Consider the following 27,285-nt stretch of genomic DNA (forward strand, 5'->3'; position numbering starts at 1 on the left):
AGTTTGATGAGGACTAACATGTCTAGTTTTGAAAACTGAGTTAATTTTGTTCCAGTATACCCAAAGACACAAGCACTTTGCCTCACAGTCTCTACATGCAAAGTTTTCCAATGATTTGATAGAATTTCATAACATGGATGAACTGAGTCAAACGTGTTTGAATATAGCTTGGAACTGAAATTAGAATTCAAATTTACCTTCAGGTACTTCCAGATTCTGTCAGTTTAAAGCTCTGTAAATAAATTCAGTGTGTCAGCCGTGACACTAATATCATACATCTTGCTGAATCTGAGTTTCAACAGCAATTAAAACAACAGTGCTGAGGCAAACATACAGTGTGAGCCAACACTGGGCTTCCAGGCTGCCTTTACAGGAGTTACCAAGAACAGCAAAATATTTTGCATTAACTGGCTTACTCTCATATTTCTCCAAATCATTTTTATACCTCAGCAAAATAAAACAAGAAGGCAGGGAAAACCCAATAGCTAGACCATATATTTAGAATATATTGATTTACCTTCTGTCTGTTTAGATTGTTTCAGAGGCAAATGTAAGTAGTTACCTGTAGCTGTCATAATGGTCTCTGAACCCATGATTTTATTATCCTATTTCAAATACTCCTTTTATTTATCATCACAAAGAATATACTTGTAGTGCTCTCCAGATTTTGTATAGAAACCATGGTAACACAACTGGAAATTGAGATACCAGATTGTCCCAGTGTATTTTGTTCAACTGACAAATTTTTTTTGGAGGCAGCTGTGTCACATTTGGTCTCATTTCAGTCATATCTCTGGATCCATCTCATCAATATAATAATGACATTAGGATCCCTGTCCTTTCTTACTAGTGTTAAAAGAAAAAAAATAGTCTTTAATGATGATTGCCAAATAGGAGTAACTTCCCATTGGAAGAATTTAATAGATGTATGTTTTAAAAAGACTGCTGTTTTTCTCCTTAAAAAAAAAGGGAGAAAAATCATGGAGGTGGAAGGGAAAAACAGAAAGGACTGGGGTTTATTATGTCAGAATCACCACTGTCACCTTGGGAAAGGTTTCTGCTTCAACAGTTTTTACTGTAGCTATAGATTCAGTCATCCTAAAACTTATTTAACTGAGGACAAGTTAGCTAGACGGTTCAATTTACCAGATTTATTCGCAAAACTTGGTAAGGTGGTGGACTTGCAAACTGTTACAAAGTCAGTGAAAAAGCCAAACAGCCATACTGGTTCAATTTTTGTGGCTACTTGAGTGAATCTGAAACTACAATTTACTTTTTCTTAGAGTGTTACATCTATGGCCTGTGGAATTGTTGTAGGATGAGTGCCATGTGTCGATGCCATGTCTTACATTAATTTGCCTGCCAAATAATTATTTCAAGTATCCTGCCACAAGAACATCTGTAACCACCAGATAGTTAGCTATTTTCACACATTTCTTCTTTGATTCAACTAATTCTTAAGTATTTTGTAAAAATATGATTGGTTTTCATTAAGAAATTGCAAAGAGAAGCTGATTGAAAATGTCCCACAATTGTGTGAAGTTCGCATATAGAGGACTGTTTCAGACTGATCTTTAATCTCAGAGATAGACACAGTGTTCCTTTTACATTCTTCATATGTCTTGTTTTTAACTGTGAGATTCATTTGCGCAAGAGCTGCATTATAAGAGTAAATCAGTAAACAGTATATCTGCTATAAATGGAGACTGTGCTGATGACATGACCTTCCTCATGTCAGATAAAAGATTGTTGTGTTTAATTCAAATACAGTGATGCAGTTATGGAGGAATGAATGTCAGAGCAAAAGCTCTGTGCTTCCTGAAATGAAGTAGTGTGTGATTCATCTTGAACTCGTTGCTCTGCTCTGTGAGCTGGAGTGAGGAGTGTTTGCAAACCATTTCCCAGCCTCAGTGATGCATTTTAAATTCTGTGGATTGATGTACAACTGTAACCATTCTGTTTAACATTTTAACATTATGTCCAGGTACTATAGAATCCAGGTAGGCTGTGGCATGTTGTTAATTAGCACTGCCAATGTTTTGCTGCAAAGGAAGGCTTTCAGGTATGTTCAGGAAGATTTTTCACAAGTGTGTGTGTCAAGTATCAAATATCAAGTTTATATGTTCAAATTCAGTGGTGGCAGACATAGAATAAGTTATTTGGAGAATTGCCCAAATGTTGGAATGAACTTGACTCCACAGAAACATTCACATATTATGCAAGAAAAAGATCACTTAACAATCAAGATCCTCTTAAAGAAAAGCATCTTCTCAACCAAGAGCCTCTGCATTTCTATACCAGAGACATTCACAGTCATCTCCACGAGTCAAGTTACAGGAGCGTTTGCTACAAAGCAAATGAGACACCATGAATGCAAAGTGTGGCCCATCATGGGGGGAGTGGAAGGCTTTTAGGCAAAGTTTATTAAAGAAGCCCTTCCATTGAGTCATAAGGTGCAGAAAGGATTCCCTTGCTTTCTAAACTCCTTCTCAGAGAGAAGCCTGGGTGCAGCTGGATCCAGTCTTAGCCTCAGATTTTATCAACAGTTTAAATTTAAGGAATTATAGATGTGCAAGCTCAAAGGAATTACTAATAGTAGCCATATTGCTTTACGAATTCAACATGCTAAGACAGAGTTCAAGGACCAATTAAAAATTAGATTAGTAGGACAAGTGGAGGTTGAACCAGACTGAGGAAAGGTACTCAGGGCTGGGAAGCTTGGGGGGAAAGTATCCATTTTGATTTTTGTCTCCAGCTGTTTCACTAGGTATGACCTGATGTGACAGGCACCAAACTTCTTTTTATGGGGGGGAGGTTGCATTATCTCATTGTACATTCAGTAACTTTCTCCAAAATACAGTATGCTTTGTAATGTTTCTGTAACGTTTGGAATTGTGCCACAGCAGAAAAAGGAGCTTCCTCAAACTTCAGGCATGTCTATTCCAGGTGCTGAGTGGTCAGGAACACACAGAGGCAGGTAAAAAAAGAGTTGCTGCTTAAAAATTTGCTTGACCTTTATTTCCACACTACAAAACCAAACATATTTCTCTTTTGTTCTCTTCTTGCTTGCAAACATCACTGCAGAGGACAGCAGCAAGCATAGCACAGGGTGCCATTCTGATTAACTCGTGTTTCCAAATCAGAGCATACACATACACACTCAGTGGATGGTTTCACAGCCACAAACCATGTGTTTATTAAATTTGTATTAATTTTTATTAATAGTTTATTAAATAGTCTTTATTAAATAGTTTCTTAGATTAATTGTTACATAGGAAAATGTGCAGGATTTTATTTTTTTGGCAGCATCAGGATCATTTTTTTCTTAATTAAAAAGACGTATGACATCTTGCTGACGATACGTGTGCTGGACTTGTGAAAGCTGGCAAAACACTGGAACCCACCTGATTAATAACATCTCTTCTCAATAACAAGGGAAGCCACTATTTAGGAAATCCTAAATTTAAATTTCTTAGACAGATACAGCTTATGTAGTAATCACTAAAACATAGAGTAGTGAAAGATACTAACTTCCTGTGTTTCTTGAAGTTCCTTGTGGTGGGTTGACCTTGGCTGTATGCCAGGTACCCAGCAAAGCTGCTCTGTCAGTCCTCTCCTCACCTGGACAGGGGAGAGAAAATATAACAAAAGGCTCATCAGTGAAGGTAAGGGCAGGGAGAGATCACTCACCTGCCACAGTCTGGTGGGTGGGGGAGTAGAACCGCAACACTGCACAGAGGAGTCCGACAAGATGGAAGGTCGGGGTGCAATGGCCATTTATTGAGGTAGAGCAGGGACTTATATAGGGTCTGGTTCAGGGGGGCTTGGTAACAGGGGAGGAACATGAGATTGGCATCTCAGGGTAAAACAGGATAGGGGAACACAGGAAAGGAGGAGGAACGTGGGAGGAGTTGGGCATTAGGAACCAATGGGGACTCACCCCGCACTGCAGTACTTCTCAGCCAATCAATGCAGGATGAGCGGGAAAGTGAGAGGATAAACAGCTTTTGGTGGGAAGACAGCTCTGGGCAAGCCCGGGCAAGTCCATACAAACAAATGGAATTAATACAGCCAAGTGGGGAAAGTACATGAAACGGTGCCTAAAACCAGGTATAAACGAGCAAGTCCATGAAATGGAGTCCCTTCACACGCCATATACGTCCCTCCATGCTTTAAAGCGTTCCCATTTGGACACAGGCTCCTCAGCGCTCGCCAGTTACTATCATGGGCAAAACTGACTTGACTTGGGGAAAAATTAATTTATTACCAATCAAATCAGAGTAGGGCAATGAGAAATAAACACAAATCTTAAAACACCTTCTCCCCACCCCTCTCCTATTCCCCGGCTCAACTTCACTCCTTATTTTCTCTACCTCCTTGCCCTCAGGAGGATGGGGAGTGGAGGCTAAAGTCAGTTCATCATATGTTGTCTCTGCTGCTTCTTCCTTCTCAGGAGGAAGACTTCTCACACTCTTCCTCTGCTCCAGCATGGGGTCCTCCAGGAGCTGCCAGTGGATATTTGCTCCACCACGGAACTCCATGGGCTACAGGGAGACAGTTGCCTCACCATGGTCTGCACTACAGGCTGCAAGGGAATCTCAGCTCTAGTGCCTGGAGCACCCTGCCCCTTCTTCTGCACTGACCTTGGTGTCTGCAGGGCTGTTGATCTCACATATTCTCACTCCTCTCTCTGGCTAAAATTGCACAGTAACTTTTCGCCTTCTTAAATCTGTTATCCTGGAGGTGCTATCACTATCATGATGGCCTTGGACAGCAGTTGGTCCATCTTGGAGCCAATTGGCATTGGCTCTGTTGGACATGGGGGAAGCTTCTGGTATTTTCTCACAGAAGCCACTCCTGTAGCCCCCCTGCTACCAAAACCTTGCCACACAAACCCAATCTTTTACACTGGACATTCCTTAGGCATCATAAGTCATACCTTAACAAAAACGCCAATGGAGATCCCTCCTCTTGAAGCTAGTCACCTGTATCTAGAGTTGATTTATCCTTATCCATGCCAACACATCTTCCAGATTCTCTTCATCCCTGTTTTCCAAAACACACCTCCAAGTTCATTAATCCCTTTATCACTATTATCATAATCATTATTCATTCCCTCCACAGCTGTCAGTCTTGACAGGAGATAGGGAGTAGGGGAGCATTACCACTTGTCAATGCAGTTGTAATCTATATGAAGAACTGACAAATGTGGAATACTGCGAGTTTTCTCAGAATTTTAGAGGTGCTGGTGAGTATTGTTGAAATACCCAGAGTCATCAGTTCCCAGTTTACACAGTACAATTTTAATATCCCCGACAGGAAATCCCACTGTACCTCCAGTAAATGGTTTTGCAGTTTGTGAACCCGTTTGCAGTCAGTGATCCTATTTTTCAAATTTTTTTTCAGGTAGCTGAACATTCTCACTACATATAAAAGTTCACAGGAAAATATTCTTCTTTTTCCTTTTCTTCTACTGCCAAATCTGTTCTTTTGGCTTCTATTTCAATAAGAGTGACTGAAAAATCCCAAAAGGTTTCTATAATCTTATTTTCTACAACTTTTTCAGCCTCATTGTTGTAATACCTTTCTCCTGTTTGTAATACCTTTCTCCATCCCTCTTGCACAAATGTGGAGAGCAGCAAGCCATCACCTTAGTACGAAATACTTTATATTCCTCTTCCACCAGTTTACTGGTTTGGTTTGGGTTGGGTTTTTTCTGTTTGTTTTTTTCTGTCCGTTTCAGTGTCTCTCACTGTTGTCTGTCTTGTTGCTCTCAGCAGCAGTATATTTCTCAATTAGTTTTGAAGCCTGATCCAAAGTCCATTCAATACCATTTAAATCCTTTACATAATTTGCTGTATGTTTATGTTCCTGTTCCGCAGCAACACATCCTCCACTGCTCAAAAATCATGAGTCTCTTGCTACAGTAATTATGATTACGGTGTATGATATGGATTGGAGTCTCAGTCTTGTATGCACAGTATTTACATTTTCCAGATAGTCTCCTGGCTGGAACACTCATAAACCAAGGAGATAAGGCAGCAGGAGGGGAAACCACAAGAGAAGGCAGAATTCAATTTTAAAGACAAAGATGTCTTTAAAAGTGATGTGAAAAGAGGGTGATTCACCCAAAATCCCACAGGAGCTGTAGAACAGATCCAAAAAATGCATCTGTGACATCTGAGCTCCAGTCAGGAACAAAGCCACATAACCACAGCTTAATTTCTTTTAAAGCTTGTGTTAATGCCTGTCTTTTGCTTTCAACCATCCCTATAAAGTGTTTTGCAACATTCTGTTGGAAGGAGCTATATAAAGATAAATTGTGAAATAGTATTTAGTTGACACATAAACTACTCTTATTTTGATCTTTCCAAGCTGGAATTGCATTATTTTGGTTTCATCTTCAATTTTTATGTCAGCTGCAGACCAGATTCATTGCTTTTATAAGAAGGAGACATTTGCGATCCTGAGAATTTCATTGCCTCTGATATCATTTTGCCAAATGTCCCACAGCACCTGAATTCCTTGCATGGTACACTGGAGGTCTGTAATATTTAACACAGAAGTCATTCTCCAATTTCTTGCATTTAGCACATGTGACATAAAAATGCACATTTTAAAGGCGAAGTTGCCAGAATTGATCTTCCCAGGAAAATATAAAAAATGCTTTTAATATCACTCTGAAGCTGAAAGATAAACAGGAACAGCTGCTAAATGTCCTTCAAGGCAACCCAAGATTCATTTCAATTACCCTGCACAGCATACCTCAGGTGCAGCACAGCATTTTCAGGTTTTATGTCTATCAAATATAAGCCTAACACTGTGTTATTTCCTCCCACTTGTTATTGCCTCAGCATATCTGACTTTTGATTTTTTTTTTAATTTCTTTTCTCCTTTTTTTAGCTGCTATGCTACTGCTTTAGAGGAAATGTAGTATATGTCTGCTTCAGCTCTCATTGCCTCAGTTAAAGTAATACTTGCCTGTATATATATTTTTTTTCTGCTTTCTTGTCTTTTAAATTTATTCAAGCGTTGACCTTTGAGTCAAACTGCTATGCTGCCCACTTTATAAAGGCTAAGAAGCCTTGATTAATCACTGTAATAACTTGTCTAGCCTTTGAAATGACACCTTCATTTAAAAACAAGAACAAATCCTAAGTATAGGTCTGTACTTTCGTTGGTGCAGTGGATTGTTTGAAGATAGCCAGAGAGAGGAGGTTCCCACTAAAAAAGGTACAAGTGATGTAACATACAAATGAAGTATTGTTAGAAAGGTGAACATTATTTTAGCACTGTAATTTTTGTGATATTTTACTATGTTTATGCACATGTTTTCCAGTGAATTAGCTGACATGAGATGAAACAGGTGAAGATTTCAAGATTTATCTAAGAGGCACATTTTACAAAATGGGTTTTTTTTAAAACAAATGATCTTCATGTCCACATGCCTTGACAACATGCAAGATTGCTCTAGATACTAATGAGCTATTTTGGCATGGAGGCAGAGCATTCATTTGGGTCTCCATTCCCACCAATAAATCTCCTCCCTGAGGACTGTGCTCACTAGGAGACCAGATGACATGTCCTCAACGCAGAAATAGGTACCAAAATAGGTACTTCATTTCATCAGCATACAGGCTTCCATTTGGCAGAGTGATACACAGGACAGCTGTCTTTGCTATGCCATGCTACTAACATGCAAAATTTGTCTCCTCAGCTGAGATGCTACCATGTACCAGAAGCACCTACCCAGAGCTCCTATGCCTTAGTTAATTCTGTGATGGGAAGTAGTAAGCAGCAGCTCCTACCTGACTGCACATGGGTGTCCATGGAACTTAAGGACAAAGCCCCACTTTTGCTGGTTTCAAGCCTTCCTTCAACATTTACACTAGTGTATTTAGGTTTGTTAGATCCTAAAGCATTTCTTTACCAGGTCTCAGCTGGATGCCATGGCTAACAGCTAAGGGCTAATACACAAATGAGCCATAAGAAGCAGCTACCTAAATCACTTTGCAACTCAAGTCTTCACTCTAACCCATTTTTCTCCATTCGCAGTATGAATAGCACAGTCAGTCTGAGAGGCTGAATTCCAGGAGCAAGGAGATATTATACCCACTGTAACACAATCAGGCAAGCGCAGTGAAAGAGGCCAAACTCTTGCCCATTTTCACTAATGTTCTAAATGAATGGAATTAATAATTTTGTTTTCCCATGGTTTCAAAAAGCCAGTAGCTACAGCCAGCTGGTGGGCAGGACAAAAGAGATGGAATATGAAATGTAAAAAAAGTGCAGAGATGCACATTGTTCTCTGCAGGCTTCATGCAGAATGTCAAGTATATGTGATCGCGTCATGTTTTCCAGTACCTTTTTTTAAGGGTCTGGTTACTATTGTTTCAATTCAGAGCATGTTAACTTATGATTTAATTCTTTTCTGTATGAAACATGTTGGTGAAACTTTCAGTTGCTTTCAGTTGCTCCTGTTCTGCTCTGCTTTGGTCTCAGTCACAAACTTATTTCACGTCATTTTGCTCCAGAGTGCATCAAATACAGCTAAAATTCCCTCATATATGTAGTGCACGGACCTAAATTCTCATCCAAATTCATGGAGATGTTTAGTGAAGCATCTTTATGTATGTCCACATGTGAAGAGATATAGAAAGGAAAAGCCCTCTCTCTTTCTCAGCTTTGGTTTGATTATTGTTTTAATTGTGTGGGAGGGGATTGAGATATTTTTTGTTTTCAGTTGAAAGGCTGAAAGCTGAGACCAAGTGTCTCTTACGTGGAGTAACAGTCATTCTGTTCTGAATTTGTGAGGGGAAAAAAATTAGTTATCCAGGATTAGGAAGCAATTTTTATAATAGCGATGTTTTCATTCTGAATTAATTTCAAATTCTTGTTGTGTGGTTTTAGGATACTTAAAAGATTCTGCTTGGGGGGTTATTGTTTTACATTTCCCTGATTTGCAAAGTCAAATTGATTTTCTTTATAAAGTTATGAATGTTCTTAGGGTGCTACATAAGTCATCTAATAGCCATGTTAGAGCTCTGCATTGCTGGAGCATAGAAAATCATGTCCATTGGTTGGCATGATTGCCATAGTTCTTCTGACATGGCACATGACCTTGCTCTCACATACACTTGATAAAGCCTAGGCATCCTAGGTGAAGAACTGTGAAAAATTCACTACTTGCTGCCCATCAGGGTACAGCTTGATTTTTAGGACTGCGAAGTACTTGCTTACAGCTCCCACCAGTTTTGACTGAGCTTTGGTTGCTCAAACCTGAAACATCAGACCTGTGTACTCCAGATAGTTCTGTCTCTTTCGGTTTTAAAGTGTTAACGATGAAACGTAGTAGCATGTTCTTTCTCTGCCTGCGTAAATTAGATCAGAAGGAGATTGATTTTTGTTCCCTTTTCTTTACAAAATGAAAAGCATCTTCACATAATGAAGAGCATCTTAATATTTGAGCTCTGTACTCACTACTCAAAATATAAGCTATGTGTTTCAGAAAAAAAATATTTCTTCTGATTGATGGTTTGCTTTAATCACATAGCCTTCTTTTAAAATTTTGATCTCGTAGGTTTTAAACAACAGACACAATAATGCCTTGATTGTGTTGCAGGAGGACCATTGTTAGATACTGGATTGGGTTGGAACTAGATGATCTTTAAAGACCATTCCAACCCAACCCAAACCATTCTATTCTAATCCAAGTACATTTTATAATTTGATTTTGAACATACTCTGCTTTTTACAGTGAGATTCAGGTTAGGACAGTCTGCCATGTTACCACATCCCACCTACCAGCATGCCAAGAAGGCCACCATGACTGTGGGAGGGGTCAGTACAGAATGATGTGTCATTTTCACATACACATTACTTAAAATGCCTTTTTTTGCCTAATTTTTTTCCAGGAATCATTCTTTCACTTGCTTTCTGTCTCCTTTTCAGGTGTGGATGTGTGGAGGTGGCATGTATGATGTTCCATGCTCTCGAGTTGGACATATCTACAGGAAGTATGTCCCATATAAAGTCCCTTCTGGAACCAGCCTAGCACGGGTGAGTAATTGGGTGTTGCTGGTTTTCAATTTCATTCATCATCAGTCTCTTCATTTCCTGTGAAGCAGTTTCCAGTAAACCATTACAATGGAAAATGAATGTTTCTTTATTTTTCTGAAATGAGATGTGCAATTACTGCAGTTATTCTGCCTTTCAGAGATAAGATTGCCAGGAATAAAATAGAAGCTTAAAATTATAGGGTTGGACGTCTCAGCACAGAAGGACGTTTCATGCTGATTCAAAAGAACCTAGGAATAACCTAAGGCTTGCAGTTCTCAGACTGCACAGTGTTGTCTGTCATAGTTTTTATAAGCAGGACCAATTTGAATGCACATTTTCTTATCAGTCAGCAGAACAGGCTGAATCTCATGGAAGGGATGTTTTCTGAGGCAAAAGGACTGAGTAACAATGATTTGAGTGACTATTTGATTATTGTGTAAAACTTGATTGTGGAATACAGCCAGCTTGGAGCTGTGAGAGTGAGAAATTACAAGACCTCTAAACATTTCTCAAAGACTACTGAACACATCCATATCCATGAGGGACTCAAGAGAAAATGTTCTGTAACTTTATGGAGATGTTCACGGGATGTCAAAAGATGGGAGATGAAGGGCACAGATGTAGCTTCCAGGCAGATACTCGTATTTTTTCATGCTTCAGTTTAATCTTTTCTGGTTTAGAGGAATTTTTTTTAATAAAATGGCATTAATATTAAAGTCTGCATATTTTGCCACAGGGTAATATTTTATGAATCATATTTTTTCTTAATAATGAAAATGTGGTATGAATAAAAGAATGAATTTCTTGCTTTAAGGGGGAGATATCCATGATTTCAGCACCACAGGACAAGGCTTGCTGTACTAACTGCAACAGAAAAAGGAGGCCACCTGTGTTGCTTACCTGACAGCTGGCTAGACAGAAAGAAGGATTTGCCTTAAAAGAGCATCACACAATTGAGTAATGGGATTAGTGGTGGGGATAAAAACTGTATTGACTAAATTGTGAGATTAGTATCTTCCCTCAGTATATCTGTGTACTATCAGAGTTGCACCATCCAGATTTTTGGACTGCCTGAATTAAACTGCTTTATTTATGGTATCCCCTGCAAAAATCACACACAGCTCAAAATAAGAAATTCAAACCTCATTCTCTGGTTTTTTTTTATTACAGCATATAGTATCTCATTAGAGAATATGCTGTCTCATGCATTACCTGTAGGAGCAAAATGCAATAATTTCTGTTTGGACTACTAGCATCTTGTGTGGTTCAGCACTTAAGTGCCTTTCATAGTGGCACTGTGAGTGCTTAGAACCATTGGGTAGCCACAGTTTGCAGCCTTCCTGTACTATTTATTTTAGCTTGATTTCAATAAATCACTCATGAAATATTACTGAAAAACATTCCCAGTTATAAAAATTATATATCTGCCCAGGCAGACTGACCACCCTCTATCTTGTGGGGGAAGATCTAGTGGTGGGTCTTACCCTTCCCATTCAAATAATGGGTAGTTTTTTCTGTCTTGTGGCAGTCCAAAACATGATGCTTCAGTAAATTTATGTAAATTTATCACTAAAAGAAACTTTGAATTCTCAGATTCACAGCTTCTTTCCAGTACAATGTTCTTTACCTTCTATTGAGGCTGCCTAGGGAACAAGAGCATCTGTATGTTTTCATGTTTGGGGCTGTCTCAATAAGAAGACAAGGTAGAGACTTTTGTCCCTGACCATCAAATTGTGTGTAGTTTTAAGCCGAAAAATATTCTCTTTCTCTTATCCAAAGCAGCAAAAGAAAATCAAGGACAGATTAATCTTCAGTGTGTCAATCCCTTTGATAAATACCATTTGTGTTCTAAATAAAATGCCCCAAATGGAGCTGTTAGCCAAAATAATATTAGGGAAATATGCACAGGAGCGGCCTGGATATTTCAGCTCTCTACACCTTATGAGTATTTTATCTAAAACTTCCCTCTAGTTCAAATATATAATGAGTAACACACTCAAGAATATCTGGAAGTATTATCCCCACTGCCAAAAGCGGTACTTTTCACTACTAAATAGTTTCCACAAAGGTTTTTACTAATCCTTTTCCATGCTGTTTAAAAGAGCATGCAGGAGATGCAGTTCACAAAGGAATGAGCCCTAGAAAGCCCAGCTGTGATTGTATCAATGATTGCAAATGCCCTTCTTTAATCAAGGGAGAATTTCCCCTTGTGCAGCTTCTGCATTAAATATGCACAGATTTTCCCATCCTATCCTACAACACCAGCACGAGGGATATGGAGAGTGGAATTAGGAAGAGAACAGAGCTTCTACACAAATTCAGGCATAGCCGAAATCATGCCATGGGTTTCCTTTCAAGCTGTTTCAGCTTATGTTTGCCCTTAAAGTGAGCATTTTACCTTCCCTTGGGATTTCACCTGTCTTTCTCTTTTAGCAGCAAGTTTCAACACACAGTTTCAGCTAGCTGTGTAACGCTTGACTAACCTAGATATCTTTTTAGCGAGCTGTGGCCTGGCGTGAGGATCACATGCTTTATGAGAGAGCTGTCAAAAACTTTGTTCTGCCTCCCCATCACTAAATAGCCATTAGTGTACCACACACTATGTATCATGACATCATTTTTCTATGTCCTTCTTATCTATTGTTCAAGATCTGCAAAGGTTATCCATATTTGTTGCTGCCACACCCCCCATAAATTGAAAAGCATACACATATGAAACACTCTGTTAGTGAAGTTGTTCGGTGGTGCAGAGCAAAAGTAAAGCAAGCTGTAAACATGCATAGCAGATTTATAAAACAGATTCTGACAATCAAATGCAGAAAAAAATATGAATATTTTTTTCTGGAGATATCTTAGGATGTTGTTGCTTGCCAAAAGCAGTCAATGTTCCATTTACATGCAATTGCAAATAAAGAAATATAAATAGACACACAGATGTCAAAATCGATTCCACTTTATAACCTGGAAGCACCACATAATTATTCATTCATTTCAAACCTCTGCACAAAACTGCAGTGACTAATTTTGCCTGTTTGTTTTAGGAAAGGCATGTTTAGAAAGCAAATCCTCCAAGTTTCAAAGTCCTATGCAAGTCCTAAAAACTTGTGAATTGTTGTACTGGATTATTTTAGTTGCTTTGTGGTATTTCTAACTATTGCTTCCCTTTTAACAATTCTAACTAAGCCATTTTCTCTTAGCTAGTTACCTATGAAATTAGACTTCAGAATATTATTTGCTTTTTTTTTTTAGGTGTATCTCAGTTTATTATTTGTTTTCTTTGGTTTCCTATTTGCTTTTTGGTTGTTTTTTTGCTATTTGTGGTTCTCTAAAGGCCATAAGAAATACATCAATAAAATCTCACTCTTCTGTAGGATATGCAGAGATGAACTCAGTTTCAAAATATATCCACAGAATTTTTTTGCAGATTTTTTTGCACAGCATTTTAGCATTAATTACAGTACATTAGCACATTAGGCCTTTCTGAAGGGAAGGGCAATCCCACTGAATTTCAAGCTGAATGCTAGCCCAGCACCATAGTGAATCTTAACCTTAAGCTGAAGTCCTCCCTGCATGCCAGGACATGGGATCCCAGAACACAGTGGTCCTCTGACTTAACAGGCACAAGCACAACGACATTTCTGTCATTACACAGTGTCACTAAATTGGAACTTGCATGAGTTTGGGTTCAGGAATTCAACTGATAAAAGTGGTTTCAGACTCCTACCTGAACCATTTGTTCAGCCTTTTTGTGTGGATTCAAAAGGGATCTTCAAAGAAAAATCACCGTAGCTACACCATCTGGTGCTCTGACCATATTTGCATTTTTGACAGAGCTTCCTTTAATACGGGGACTAGTGTGGTCTGATTTTTTCCAGCTGCAAACAGTATTTTGGAGTTTCTTAGAATGGTCCATGAACGTTTTATATTCAGTTTGCAGGCAGGTTAAAGAACCAAGGAGAATCAGTTAGGTAATGGCTATGTTTTGTCGTGACCGGAGTGCAAATGGATAGGTGTGGCGCGCTGTTCAGAGAGCACTGCTGGCACTTTAGCAATCACCTCTGTAGCACAAAGGACTGTAACAAAAAGTCAGTTATGATTCAGCAGTCACAGTAAGCAGCTGCAACGTCAGCTTGGGACAAGCAAATTATTTAGGAATCAAGCAAGTATCACTTTCTTGCAACAGCACATATATAATATATCATAACTGTGATTCACAGTGAAGCTTCTAAGTTTCCATTCTAACCTTTTTCATTTAAGAGATTTAAAAATTCATCATTAGAATTAGGTAAACCAAGATGGACAACTAGACATTTTTGGACAATAACAGCATCAAAGTGGTGGTAGCTACTTTTCAGAATTTGTTCTGTAGGCTGCAGGTGAAGTGAAACCCAAGTTACAAGACTAGAGGAATCTGTTTGGCGTCAAGCCCCTAAACTCTTCCAGGCTTAGCTGCAGGGATGGACTATGGTCTGTATGTGCCCACAGGGTATGGGTCTGTAAAGCAAGCATGGCAGCAGCCAGAAAATTTGCAGAGATGTTCTTACAGCATCACCGTTTTCCACAGCTTTCCCACAGACACAGAACTAGAGTCAGGCAGTGTCTTCACCAGCACCAGGACCATCCCTGCCCTCCAAGCCCCTCAGGCTGGCCTCAAGTGAGCCAGAGGTGTAGCCTTTAGTTAGTGGACTGGGGTTTTTTGTATTTTTTCCCTTTTTTCCAGCGCATAGATCTTAAATTATTATTTTTGTGTGTGGTGGAAATGCAAACCTTTATAGAGAGAATGAAATCTTGGATGTTTTCAGATGACATCTGTGGAATTTCAGTTCTAGGTATTTGCAGACTACAGGCTGAGAATAAATAGTCTCTTGCTTCTCTGCCAGCTGTGCTAATTCTTAGAAGATTTATTTATATACATCACCTAGTTAGAATACTGTCTTCCCTGCAGAAGCATTTCTTTTATGCCTGCAGACATTTCTTTATTTAGTAGGGATTTTGTTGTTGGTTTGGGGTTTTTTTACAGAAACACAAATCACTGCTGGAATGAAACTCAGTTAAGTTATAGACATAGTTAAGTGCAAAGGACCAAAAATAAGATACCAAAGAGGGAGAAATACTGACAAACAGTAGCACTGCCTAAGTTAAAAGGGAGTTAGGTGAGAAGGGAAATGGTATGAAAACCCCCATTGAGACTTAAATTATGTGAACAGCTTAGGTATTGAGTCCTGAACATCACGAGACTGTAATTAGTGTCCAGGAACTGTTTTATTGTTTTTCCACTGAAAAAATACACAGAAATGATTAATGGTTGTATTCTGACACTGATGGAAAGACCTTTGCATGAAATTGAGGGGACTATTTTTCTCCCTGTGAGCACTCTGGAGTTTTTACCCTGTTGCATCTGGCATATTAATCCATACTTGTTGGATGAGTTCCTTCAGCCATACTTTGTTCTCCTCCTCTGTGATGATTTATTGTAACATTATGCTACCAGTATTCCAGAGGAACATGAAGTATAGTTGTCTTGGCTGGATGGATCCCAATGCACTTTTTAAATACATTTTATGTAAAACAAACTGTGTATTATATTATTTCCAGCCAAATTAAATACAGCTGCTTCCAGAGGTAAACAGGGTACCCATTTTGAAGTAGCAACAACACTGTGTTTCACAAAACAAAAATAGAAGACATTTATATTAGGAAGATGATGTAGGTGGAGTGAAAATAACCCCACTGGAATTTTACTAGAAAGGAAAAGAGATTAATATGTCAGTTGTTGCCGAGATTGTTATGTTATTCTTAGCAAATAAGCAGTCATATCCCATCTTGTATTTCACAACTGAAATACAAGTTGGGCCTCAGACATGCTGTGGTGATTCATATTTGATTGGCGTAATTGTAAGTGTTTTCTGATGTCCTGGCTGATGAGAGGAGTGACTAACATGACAAATAAGACTACAGCAGCTGGTGACATCCCACTTCCTGGAAAATGTTCAGATTAAATGCGGGCCAACAGGAACTCATTACAGGATTCAAATGTTCCTGTAGTAGGTTAATATTGACAAAAGTAAAGTCTGTTCATTGGGATCAGGGTCAGTTTCATGCAGTGAGATAGACACAAAAGAAGAAAAAACAGGTTATGCAGGTGAAGTGAAACAAATAATAGAACCATTGTGCTCCTTTAGTGACACCTGATCTACTTTAGAACATCTGGAGAAACTAAGAACAGGAATTACATTTTTATATTAGCCTAACTGCTGCATCTAGAATATAAATTGGAAAAGATGCAACTAGAGGATGGAGGTGTGCTGGCTTGCAGTACAGCTAGGTAGCTCTATTTTAAGTGCTGTCATTGCAAGCCAGTTCACCAGCCACTGCTCCAAACTGTGGAACTACCTCTCTCATATTAGGGACTGATCTAGTTAAACCTTGCTTAGAGGTAATATTTATGAACCTGTCCTTTGGCATGTCCCTGCCTCACTCTGCTTTTCCATTCAGCCTGTGTCTACTTTCTTCTCACTGTGTTTATTTGAGTAATATCACATCTCTTGAAACTGACAGGTGATCTTACACACTTAAAAAGAAGGGACAGTCATTTGATCAGAGAGATGTATCTTCCTTACTCACTGAACAGAATGACCCATGAAAAATTTTCTTTTTTTTCAAGTGCAGAAGTCCTTATTTCACTTTCTCTAATCAAGTTGATTTAAACTCCTTTATTAAAGTCTAATGTGCTGGCTTTGGCTGGGGTAGAGTTCATTTTCAGGAGAGTAGTTAGCATGGGACTGCGTTTTGGATTTGTGCTGGAAACTGTTATCCATGTAGAGATGTCTTCCTTGCTGCTTAGCAGTGCTTGCACAGTGTCAAAGACTTTTCTGCTCCTCACCCCACCCCAGCAAGCAGCCTGGGTGTGCACAAGAAGCTGGGAGGGGACACAGCCAGGACAGCTGATCCCTGCTCACCAAAAGGATATTTCATATCATATGGCATCAGGCTCAGTATATGAAGCTGGGGGAAGAAGTAGGAAGGGGGGACGTTTGAAGTGATGGTTTTTGTCCTCCCAACTAACCATTACACATGATGGACCCTGGCTTTCCTAGGAATCGCTGACACCTGCCTGGTCATGGGAAGTGGTGAATCAATTCCTTGTATGCAGAGCTTTTCCTTTCCCTATTAAACTGTCTTTATCTCAACTCATGAGTTTTCTCACTTTTACTCTTCTGATTCTCTCTCCCATTCCTTTGAGGGGGACTGAGTGAGTGCTTAGATGTCAGCTGAGGCTGAACAATTACATACATGTATCAGTGACATTGTAACTTACTGTCTTGTAGACTACTGTTGAATGAAAATACAAAGCAAAGGCACAGTCTTAAGTGTGTGAGTTCATGCAAACTTAAATAAAACTTGTCTAAATGTCTTTACAGTGGTAAAGAATTATGAGTGATTAAAATTATATCAAGAATGTGTAAATGAGCAACTGATGACAGCTGATGACTCAGTGTGGTTGCCATTACTGTTGTATTCATCTCACAGCTTCTTGATGACAGCTGCCACAATCTTACATATAGAAACATGCATCTACTGAAATATCACTATGCCTTATTTATTCTCATACAGAAATTTTTCACTGAAAATGACAAAACAGAGAACAAATTATTATTGGTCTTCTTGGATAGGTTCTGAGAAACTCCTCAGATGTCCATCTAGAGTCTCTATGACTTCCTTATATTGTGTGTCAATTCATGTAACTAATTAATATTTAATTGATCTTCATTTAATTGCCTTTTTTTCCCCTTTTTTTTCCTATTAAGAGTAACCAATCTGGACATCTGTAGCCTTGCAATGAATTTGTCAACTAAGCTAAGCTACATCATTTTCTGCTGTAGAAACATGTTGTCAAGCGTTGGAACAGGCTGCCCAGGGAACTGGTTGAGTCACCATCCCTGGAGGTATTTAAAAGACATATAGATGATGCACTTAGGGACATGGTTTAGTGGTGGACTTGGTAGCGCTGGTTTGCTCTTTGAGGTGCTCTTTGAGGTCATTTCCAATATAATGACTCTGTGATTCTATGTTTCATTTTTCCTTTCTGCATGCATTTACATGAAGTGTTCAGACTTAATTCAAACAAGAGTGATGTAGCAAAAAGACATGCCACAGCTGATTCTCCTTACTTTGATAAAGACATTTAATGCCATTTGCAAAACTAGCATTTAAAGTAGTTTTCTTTAGAAGATTGCATGAAGAGTAACAGGAGACAGAAATAAAGAAGTTTCAAATACAACTCCTAATTTGTTTGTTCTAAATTCTTTGCAGATTAGTTTCACTGTGAGACTTAACTATCTCATGATGATGAAAAAGAGATGAGTGCTTAAATGATGCTATAAGACGTTCACAAAATGCTGCTTTGTCTGCTAGACTCTTAAACTCCTTTGTAAGTTCTGCAGCAGTATACACACATACACAGAGTAAAATCTTATCAAACTCCTTAGCACCTGTTTTACGAGTGGAGTCTGTCAAAATTGGGTATCTATTCAAAGTCATTTCCACTTGTAGGGCTTAATATGTTGACATCCATCACCTAGGGCTCAGGCAAGAAGGAAGTGACCATCCTCCTTTCTTCATCCACTATATCAGACTTTCACCCGGATTATGGGAAGGGCAGCTCTGGAAGACTTGTAAAGGACTTGATATCACATCCTTGCCTTACAGTAAGTCACTTGATTGGTGGGTCTTAAACTGTTCAGAGATGAGGGCTCTCATTTTGGCTGTGCTCCTCAATCTTGTGCTCCTTTCTGTTATGATAAGGTGAATAAAAGCCCAGCAACTCACTGCCATAATTTGCAGAGAAAAGTTATGATCCTAAGAGGTTCTTCACATAGGGCAATTTATCCTGCTTCTAAACAGCCACAGAATGGGCATTTTCAGCTTACATGAGTTCACCCATCTCATCTTGCACAGCCTGCGATTTTGCTCCAGGGACATGCAGGGTTAGCGCACTCCAAATAGGAATGTAAATTATGTTTACCTTTTTTGTGCAAGGTTGCACCAGACCAGCTTTCACAACAGCAAATCTTCCTGACTTTATTCAATTCATGGGGAGTAACTGCAATTTGAAGTTTTACTGCTAGTCTGGACATGTTTATGTTAAAAGGAAGTGTGATGGTTACTGAGTTTGCATAGTGGTAATAAGGATAGGAAACCCATGCTAACTGGGTGTTATGACCCACCCTACCAGGCAGGAGTAACTTTTGTTTTATTATTAAATCCCTTGGAGTGATTTAAAGTAAAAAAATACTAGATGATCTGTGTTTGCAGATATATATATATATAGGATTTATTTTAGAACAATTTGGTCGCAAAGGAAGACAGGTATGTAGCTGTTTTGATTGTTATTATCTACAGTAACATGGCAATATAAAGAATAAGGGTATTGCAGAGTAAAACAGATATTTAACCATTTTGATTGTAATATAGCCACCCAAGAAAAATGTGTAAGGAAAAAGAGAGAAAGAGAGAGAGAGAAAAGAATAAAGATTCATAGTCACCAGGTAGAAGTCTTCAATTAACCTGATGGTTGTTGTCCCTGGTGTCTTGGTCCATTGGGGAGTGGTGGGGGAGAGAAGCCCGTGAAAGATTCGATGGGTTTATATATCTTCAGAAAGCCCCCTGGTGCCATCCTATGGAGGGAGGAGGGGAAACCACTTTTGCAGAGTCTGGAAGCTCTGGTTTTTGCAGTCATTTAGGTTTGGGGAGGGTCTAAATGGAGGTCTTCTCCAGGGTAGTTGTGGGTGTGCACATAGGGGCCTCCTTTGACATGGCCTGGCCCACAGGAGATAAACATCACACACCCGGAGAGTGCCACTGATCTTCTTTAGATAAACATCGCACACGCCTAAAAAGCATCACACACCCAAGACTTTGCCCCTAGGGTCTCACAAATCTAACAGCTTGTGGGCTGTGGCCTCCTCCCTTCAGCAGTATCTTCAATCCCCTGGCAGGTGGCTTGCACAGCTCGCCCCAGTAGCAATGTTTTAAGGCAATTAAGAGTCCAGTTCCTCACACTGAGGTCAACAAACGTCTTTAAATTGTTTGGATGCTGAGTGCTTGCTTCCTAGTAACTGGCATCTTTAGAAAGAGCTTCCCACTATTCTGGAACAGAGTTCCTTGCAGTCATAGTCATAAACAGTCTGGAGATTTAGACCTAGCAAATCAAGGATTTGTATTTTTAAAAAGGAACCTATTGAAATTCAAAGGGCTGCCTCATAAGAGCTTGGCTTATGACAGCAATATATAAACATACTAAGAATAATATACAAGTTCATTACAGGCGATTTTTAGCATACAATGGAATGGTCTTGGAAGAACTGAGAAACAAAGTTTTAAATAGATTTGTGTAAAGTGTACTACCTAATACTTGGGGAATTGTGTTTTGGTGGGTCCCAAAGCAGTGACAAAGGTCTTATTGGAAAACAAGGAGTTTTTGACTGGTGAATGAGAATTTTCATTTAGTGACCAGATATAATATCAATATTTTTGTTTTATCAGTTGCAATCATCTAAAGCAAAATGCAGTTCTTTCACTGCAGCCAAATAACTAAAGAAGAAACACTATCAGAGACTATTCTTAATATTGGTGAGGCAATTTGCTTCAAGAGTTATCTTGAATTTTTCTTTCCTAAGAGAAGGGTTTTTTTACTGTACTTTTACTGTATAGCTCTTTTTACAGTATGTTTTTTAAATATGGAAATAGCCTATCAGATAAAGTGTTTGCAAAAAGTATTTTCTAGAACAGTTTTAAACTGCATTTGCACTGTAGCAAAAGAGGTGTACAGCATTACAGTGAAAGATATGCTAGAAAATACACATATTTGCATTATTTTGGCTTCCTGTTTAACATTCTTAATAATATTTTTGCCTCATCTGCAAAGTCTCATCACATAGTATTTTTACTTGTCAGGAGATTTCTGTGTTTTCTTCCAGAAAGGTGAGATTGTCATTTAGATGTTGTTCTTGAATTTGTTTTGGTTTTCTTTGTTGTACCCAGTTCCTGTATTCTTGAATTTTAATTTCTTGTAAAGTTATTTAGGTTTTCATGAAATTTCAATAAAAGTCAACCTTATGTGGGACACAAGCCATTTTTGAATAGGAATATGAATGTTGTGAATTCTCATACTGCTTTAATGTTACTTGTTTTGTCCCTGCAGGTTTTAACATATTTGCTTCATGAAGAGAAAGCACATAGAAACTTATCTTGCAGTGTCAGCTAAAAGTACTTCTTTTGTTCTGTATCTTGCTGTCTTTGTATTCAGATAAGCATTATTAGTTCAGAGGCATTTAGTTTATGTGGATTAATAAAATTCAGGAAAGGAACTTTCAAATGAATCTTGAAAGCAAGTCAGAGTATGAATCAGACTTACTTAGATGCAAAGAATGTTCTGAAAAGAAACATTACCTTATGTTGATAATAATCAGATGTATGTTGTCCTCCAACTTATTACAGAGTGAATCTCAGCATTTTGCAGTTAGTGTTCTATAAAAAGAATATTATAAAACTTGATTATCTTGTTTTTACAAACAAAGCAATAAGAACACCCTAGTGTCTTGATGTTTTCCAGTGAGATTTCGCTTTATTGGTGGGATAAAAGGTTATTGGGCAACTGTGGCAATACAAAATAGACTAAGCCTGTGTTCCACTACAACATCTGCATATAAATTTGTGTGGATTGGGTTGCAGGAGGAATTTTAAAAACAAACAAAAATACAGAAGAATTTGCCCCCAGCCTATTTAGACTCCTTGATGGTAAATAACAATAAAATATATCCAGAATTTTTCCTTACAATTATATTTGTTTTATTTTATAATTTGAGTCAGGTAATTTAATTAGTTATAATTTGAATAAATTCTTATGCAACAAAATAAGTAATTCTGTTCCCTATGAAATGCCAATAAAAATAAACTTTGTGGAATACAGGCCAGAGCTGGGTTTCATGGAACCTGAATAACCTTAGATATGTTCATAGAATGAGCACAGAAAGCCAAAAGTTGTCATATCTATCCCACAAGGTGTTTTGCTTCAGGTCAGCTCCCCTTCAGGGTTATGTGCTATGCCTTTGCACAGACTTAGTAGCACGGTGACACAGCAAAGCTTCCAGTCCAGGAGCTGTGCAAAAACAGCTGTGAGATGGGGCAGGTCCCCCAACATGCACATGTAAGACCTGACCCTAAAATCTAGGTAGTAAGTGCTATGTGTTTGAGAAGTATGATGACAGATTAAAATTCAGATGCCTTTCAAATGCAAAGTGAAATACTTCAGAAGGAATAATTTGAACCATTCTTGCACGCTAGCAGGTCCTGAACTAACAGGGAAAAAAAACAGGTACCAATGTAAGCAACTGAAACAAAATTTCTATTCAACATCCATCATTAGTCAAAAACCAATGTGAAGAATATGCATGAAGAATATGAAGGAAAATATGATGTTCAACAGATATAAGCCTGTATCAGTGTCAGCAGGAAAGCAGAGTACTTTGTACTACGACTCTGTTGTGTTTGCTCAATAATGTAATAAAGATAGCATATGTTTACTAGTACTTTTCCATGTTTTAAGACTGAGAAATTAGACTGCCTAAGCTTAAAGGTTGTGTGGAATACTGATTTTTTGGTTTGCTTTGTTTAGTTCTCCCTGATAGGAATATCATTCACTCAAAGCATGAAGAAATTAATGTTTGTTTTTTTCTGCTGCACAGAACCTGAAGCGTGTGGCAGAGACATGGATGGATGAGTTTGCAGAGTACATTTACCAGCGACGGCCTGAGTACAGGCATCTCTCAACTGGCGATATCTCTGCCCAGAAGGAGCTGCGCAAGCACCTGAAGTGTAAAGATTTCAAGTGGTTCATGGCTGCAGTGGCTTGGGACGTCCCAAAATATTACCCGCCTGTGGAACCTCCACCTGCTGCCTGGGGCGAGGTGAGGAATACACAAATTAGATCAAATTTAAATGAGTCTAATATTTTAGATTATGGGAAATGAAGATTATTACTTCAGACTTAAGCCAGTGACCAGTAGTGTTATTATAGGAGTTCACAGTGGTTGGAACAATCCCTGAGCTATCCATTAAAATGAAAAACTCTCATGTCTTAGAACTATCACTGTCCCCTTTATAATTCATTACAATTTTGTGTCTACAGAGCATAAGATGTATGCACAGTGAGGACAAGAATGAGGAAAAGAGTATATAGCACTCATTATTGCATGTCAGAGGAAGATTTTAGGTTCAGAGAATCACCTTAGTAGAAAGCAGATCCGAAGTCAATGCTCATGGTTTTTTGCATATCTACCTATATATCTCGTCCTGTCCTTACAAGGACAATTGTGTGCTGGTGGAGTTAGGTTTGCTCTGTTTTGCTCACATATGCAAGTGTGACAAGTGAGGCCTGGATACTTTTCTTTTAAAAAGACTGATTTTGCTTAGCTGTTGTCTGCATTCTGTAGGTGCTGTCATAACTGAGTACCAGTAGCAGACAAATTCAGTTTCTCCTTTGATGGATGAGGGGAGGGAGAGACCACTAAAGAGAGGCCAGTATTTGAGCATCACTCCAGAGCAGGGGGTGAGCAAACAGCTGGCTGAAACTCTCCACTTGTGATCAAAGATATTCTGCATTTAGACCTCTCTGAAGAGCAGAGCTGTAGCACACTTTGCTTTGACAGTTTGTTTTGTGCAGAAGAAATAAGAACACAAAAAATGCAGGGACAGGAAATTATTTCCTTATCTTCACTGAAAAATTGCTGTGGCCTTTACCCCCAGGAACTACAGTGGCTTCACGCCGTGGGAAGGTGGCATGCAGAGGGCTCTTTTCCTCTCAGATCATTAAGATCTATAAAGAAGGCTTTGCTCTTTCAGTGTATTGTGCTACCTTTTTTAAAACCATAGTAATAGATGTACTGCAAGTTCTAGCCTTCTCTGATTTTGCTGGAGATGTTCTTAGGGCTCTCAGACAATTATCATTCATATTGTAAACCAAAGGATGAAGTTGAAGTTTTGACTAAAACATTTGGTAAGACCAGACACACCCCTGCATTCCCAGTGGTTAAGACTGGACCATAGACTCCTAAACGCCTCTACTATTCTCTATAACTTCCTTTTAAAAAAGCAAATTACCTCATAGTGAGATTTTTAAAATAACTTTCTGTGGTAGTAGCAGTCCTTAATTTTTCTTTATAAGCTATCAGTTACAGATGTTCAAAAGAACTTCAATTTATATGTGTCTAACTGTTTGCTACTTCTTGGCAGTAATGAATTCCTTTGTTGTTAAAGTTTCTTCTATCTTTGATGCTGCTGTCCACACTCTGTGAGTTTAATGTGTGCTAGGAAGTAAGGAGTTTATCAGTAGAAGTCAGGCTGGATCAGGTTGCTGTGACTGCTACTGTGATCTTCCTTTACCATCTTCCACATGTGTCCTTGGAGGACCATCATCGTGAAATGTGACAATCCTTAACTCAGTCAAGAGAGTCTAAGAGGAGGAAATTGTGATTCAGATATTCATTCTTTTCACAGCAATACTAATATAATCTTTGCATAAAAACAAGTATTTTTAAAAGTAAATCAAAGTCCGTAGCAGTGATATCAAATCTGATATTAAAAGCGCTTATTAAGTTCTTAGGAAGGATGTGAAGACCAAAGACTCTTTTTCCTCTAAAATGTGCTTTCTCTAAAACAACAATAAGACAAGTTTCAGCCCTACTGCCCTGTTTTCTCCTGAGACTGTCACATTCCTGTGCAGTTTTAATTAATTTGTTGGCACTTGCAAGGAACTTGGAAAAACTTGAAGGTTAATGGCTGTCAGAAGCTGAAAGAGGGAAACAGACTGTTATGTTACTGCTTTGTAAGAGTCAAGCAGCTCTAGAAAACTTGCTGATTATACACACCAAAAGTCTGTGCCAAGACTGACTGTCATTTAGTACCCTCTCTGCTTCCATTTGGAAATATGTTATATCTGCCAGTCTGAGAAAGGGTAAACAATGAGGTACTCAGACAATTTTGGCTCCAGTATTTTGATATTTAGCTAGTAAAAGCATGTGGTGTGAAAGCAGACAGTCTCATAGACAGCCTCTGCTCCACTCCTCTTTCTTTGCAAACGCATTTATTTAAAATCTGACTCATACATTTCTTGACAAAATCTGTTTATAATGGAAAAGAAGGACATTTGGAAAACAAAAAGCAATCTTTCTTGCTACTCTTGTCATGGCCTTATCTCTTCTGTGTGTTTGTGCCTTTTGTCCTTTGTAGTTGGCAGGGTGTAGGTTTCCTTGATACTCTGCTCTGCCTCGTAACATCTGAGATATGTGCAGTAAAGTAATGTAACAGTGAATCCAGACAGATTAAGGTTTGTGAGGCTATCAGTTCTGTGTTTGAGTGAGGTAACTGTACTCTTTTCCACAGTGGAAAAAAGGAAAGTTTTCAATTACGTTTTGTTCTTATCCTTCTGAATATATTGGGAAGTGTGCTACCAATTGAAAAACAATAATACCCATCCCATTCTCTTTCTAAGACAGAATGTACTGTGTATTTGAAATCCTAATGAAGTTGAAACAATAGGTGAGAATTAAACACCAGCTGTTTTCTTAGGAAGTACTAATGGATGTACAACCTGAGATCCAGCATGAATATATTGTGCAGATATCACAGCTTTCAATGTCTTTAAAAACACATTTTACATTAAATCGATCATATAATCTCAGACATTGTCATTTATTTTAGATTTCATGAGTGCTATAATTAAAGTGATATGAAATATTTTTTTTGTTTTACTCAGTCAAAAGGGAGTTATTTAAGCTTGGTTTCATTTGCTGTTACATAAACTTATTATTCAGTGATTTAATGAGGAAGTGTCTCAGTCACTGCAGCAGTGCTAAGCTATAGGACCTGAAGGTACTCCTTTCTTGGTCCCAAGCTCATGGATTTTACAGAACAATTTTACAGCACTGACATGAAAATGTCCCCTATGAAGTTAAGTCAAGTAGCACATTTGAAAAAAGATGAAAGCCTAAGAACTCACTAACTTCTCTTTCTATTACTTTCTTTTTTTTAAAGTATGTCATCCTCATACCCTTAATGAGTCAATCTCAGCCCACCGAGTGTCACACATCTGTTGTACAAAAGTGATATAACCCCACCCTGCACAGATCAGGTGCTGCACAGCTGGACTGTTCAAATTCTTTCATCAGGATCAGTGTCGCATTGAATAAGAGTCCACTGTTTCTTCAGTGAGGTCTTTGGCAGTGCTTGGCTTCCTTTACCTTTGACTTTTCCTTTTTTATGGCTAACACAAAGGATAAATACTCTCACATTACTATGTATCAGTTGACAAGAGAGATGGCTCATTCTTCCATGCTTGATCCATTGATGTTGATGACCCTAGGGTTGTCTGAGAATGTAAGCAGTGCATTAAAACTGGCTCCAAGAGCTGCTCAAACAAAAAAAAAAGCAACATAAATGAACATTGATAATATCTTCTAAGAACCACAGCCACTTTCTTATTTAAGGGATTAAATCCCTTAAATGGAAAGTATTATATAAACTGATACCATCAGGGTGCCTCTCTTGTTGCTGTATTAGAGCACCCTAGGGATTGTCCCAACCCCATCTCCACACTCATCATTCACAGATTACCATATTGAATATACAGTTGTCTTTAGGTTGCTACACTTTCCCACTTTTTGCTTTTGGCACAGACAGTTTCATGTTATGATGAGCATGCGGGGTAGCTTCCAGAACCCCTGGGCTTTCCTCTCCCTGTCCAGCTCACCCCTCCTTTTCCCCAGGAAGGCTGAAATGTATCTGGGTGATAGCCTGTCTCTGATGCAGACAGAACCAGGACATCACCTACTACCTCAACAGCAAGTCTTGAAGGAACTCATTTGCCTGTGAACAAAGTTGTAGAGTTTTAGAATTATCAAAGAATATTGGTCAGTATAACTGCCAGGTCCTGGGAAGCTGTGTTCTCTCTGCTTCTACCCCTCATCTGTTCTCTGTAAGGACTACAGTGCCCATGGTCTTAATATCTATGTCCCAAAGTGAGTTAGGATGCCATTTCAAGAACAAAATATGTATAAGGACTTACAGATAGTGTCCTGTGCTTTTTTCAGAATGTGTTTAATTCGGAAACAGCCTTTAATATCGCCACTATCTGTCCCTGTTAGTCCATACAGGGTCCTCAAAAGCACG

At 38.6% G+C, this 27,285-nt stretch overlaps 1 protein-coding gene across 19 annotated transcripts in view; it reads left to right on the plus strand.

Annotated features, from left to right (window-relative positions):
* The window catches only part of GALNTL6 (polypeptide N-acetylgalactosaminyltransferase like 6), a 573,576-nt gene that overhangs the window by 530,377 nt on the left and 15,914 nt on the right, over window positions 1-27,285 (plus strand). For all 19 annotated transcript variants that reach the window (XM_064652482.1, XM_064652480.1, XM_064652481.1 and 16 more), the window contains 2 exons: window positions 9,952-10,059; window positions 22,806-23,027. In XM_064652482.1, the coding sequence (XP_064508552.1) occupies window positions 9,952-10,059; window positions 22,806-23,027 (330 nt within the window). The remainder of the gene's footprint in view (window positions 1-9,951; window positions 10,060-22,805; window positions 23,028-27,285) is intronic.

This window comes from Pseudopipra pipra, chromosome 4, assembly GCF_036250125.1.
Source record: "Pseudopipra pipra isolate bDixPip1 chromosome 4, bDixPip1.hap1, whole genome shotgun sequence".
NCBI lineage: Eukaryota > Metazoa > Chordata > Aves > Passeriformes > Pipridae > Pseudopipra > Pseudopipra pipra.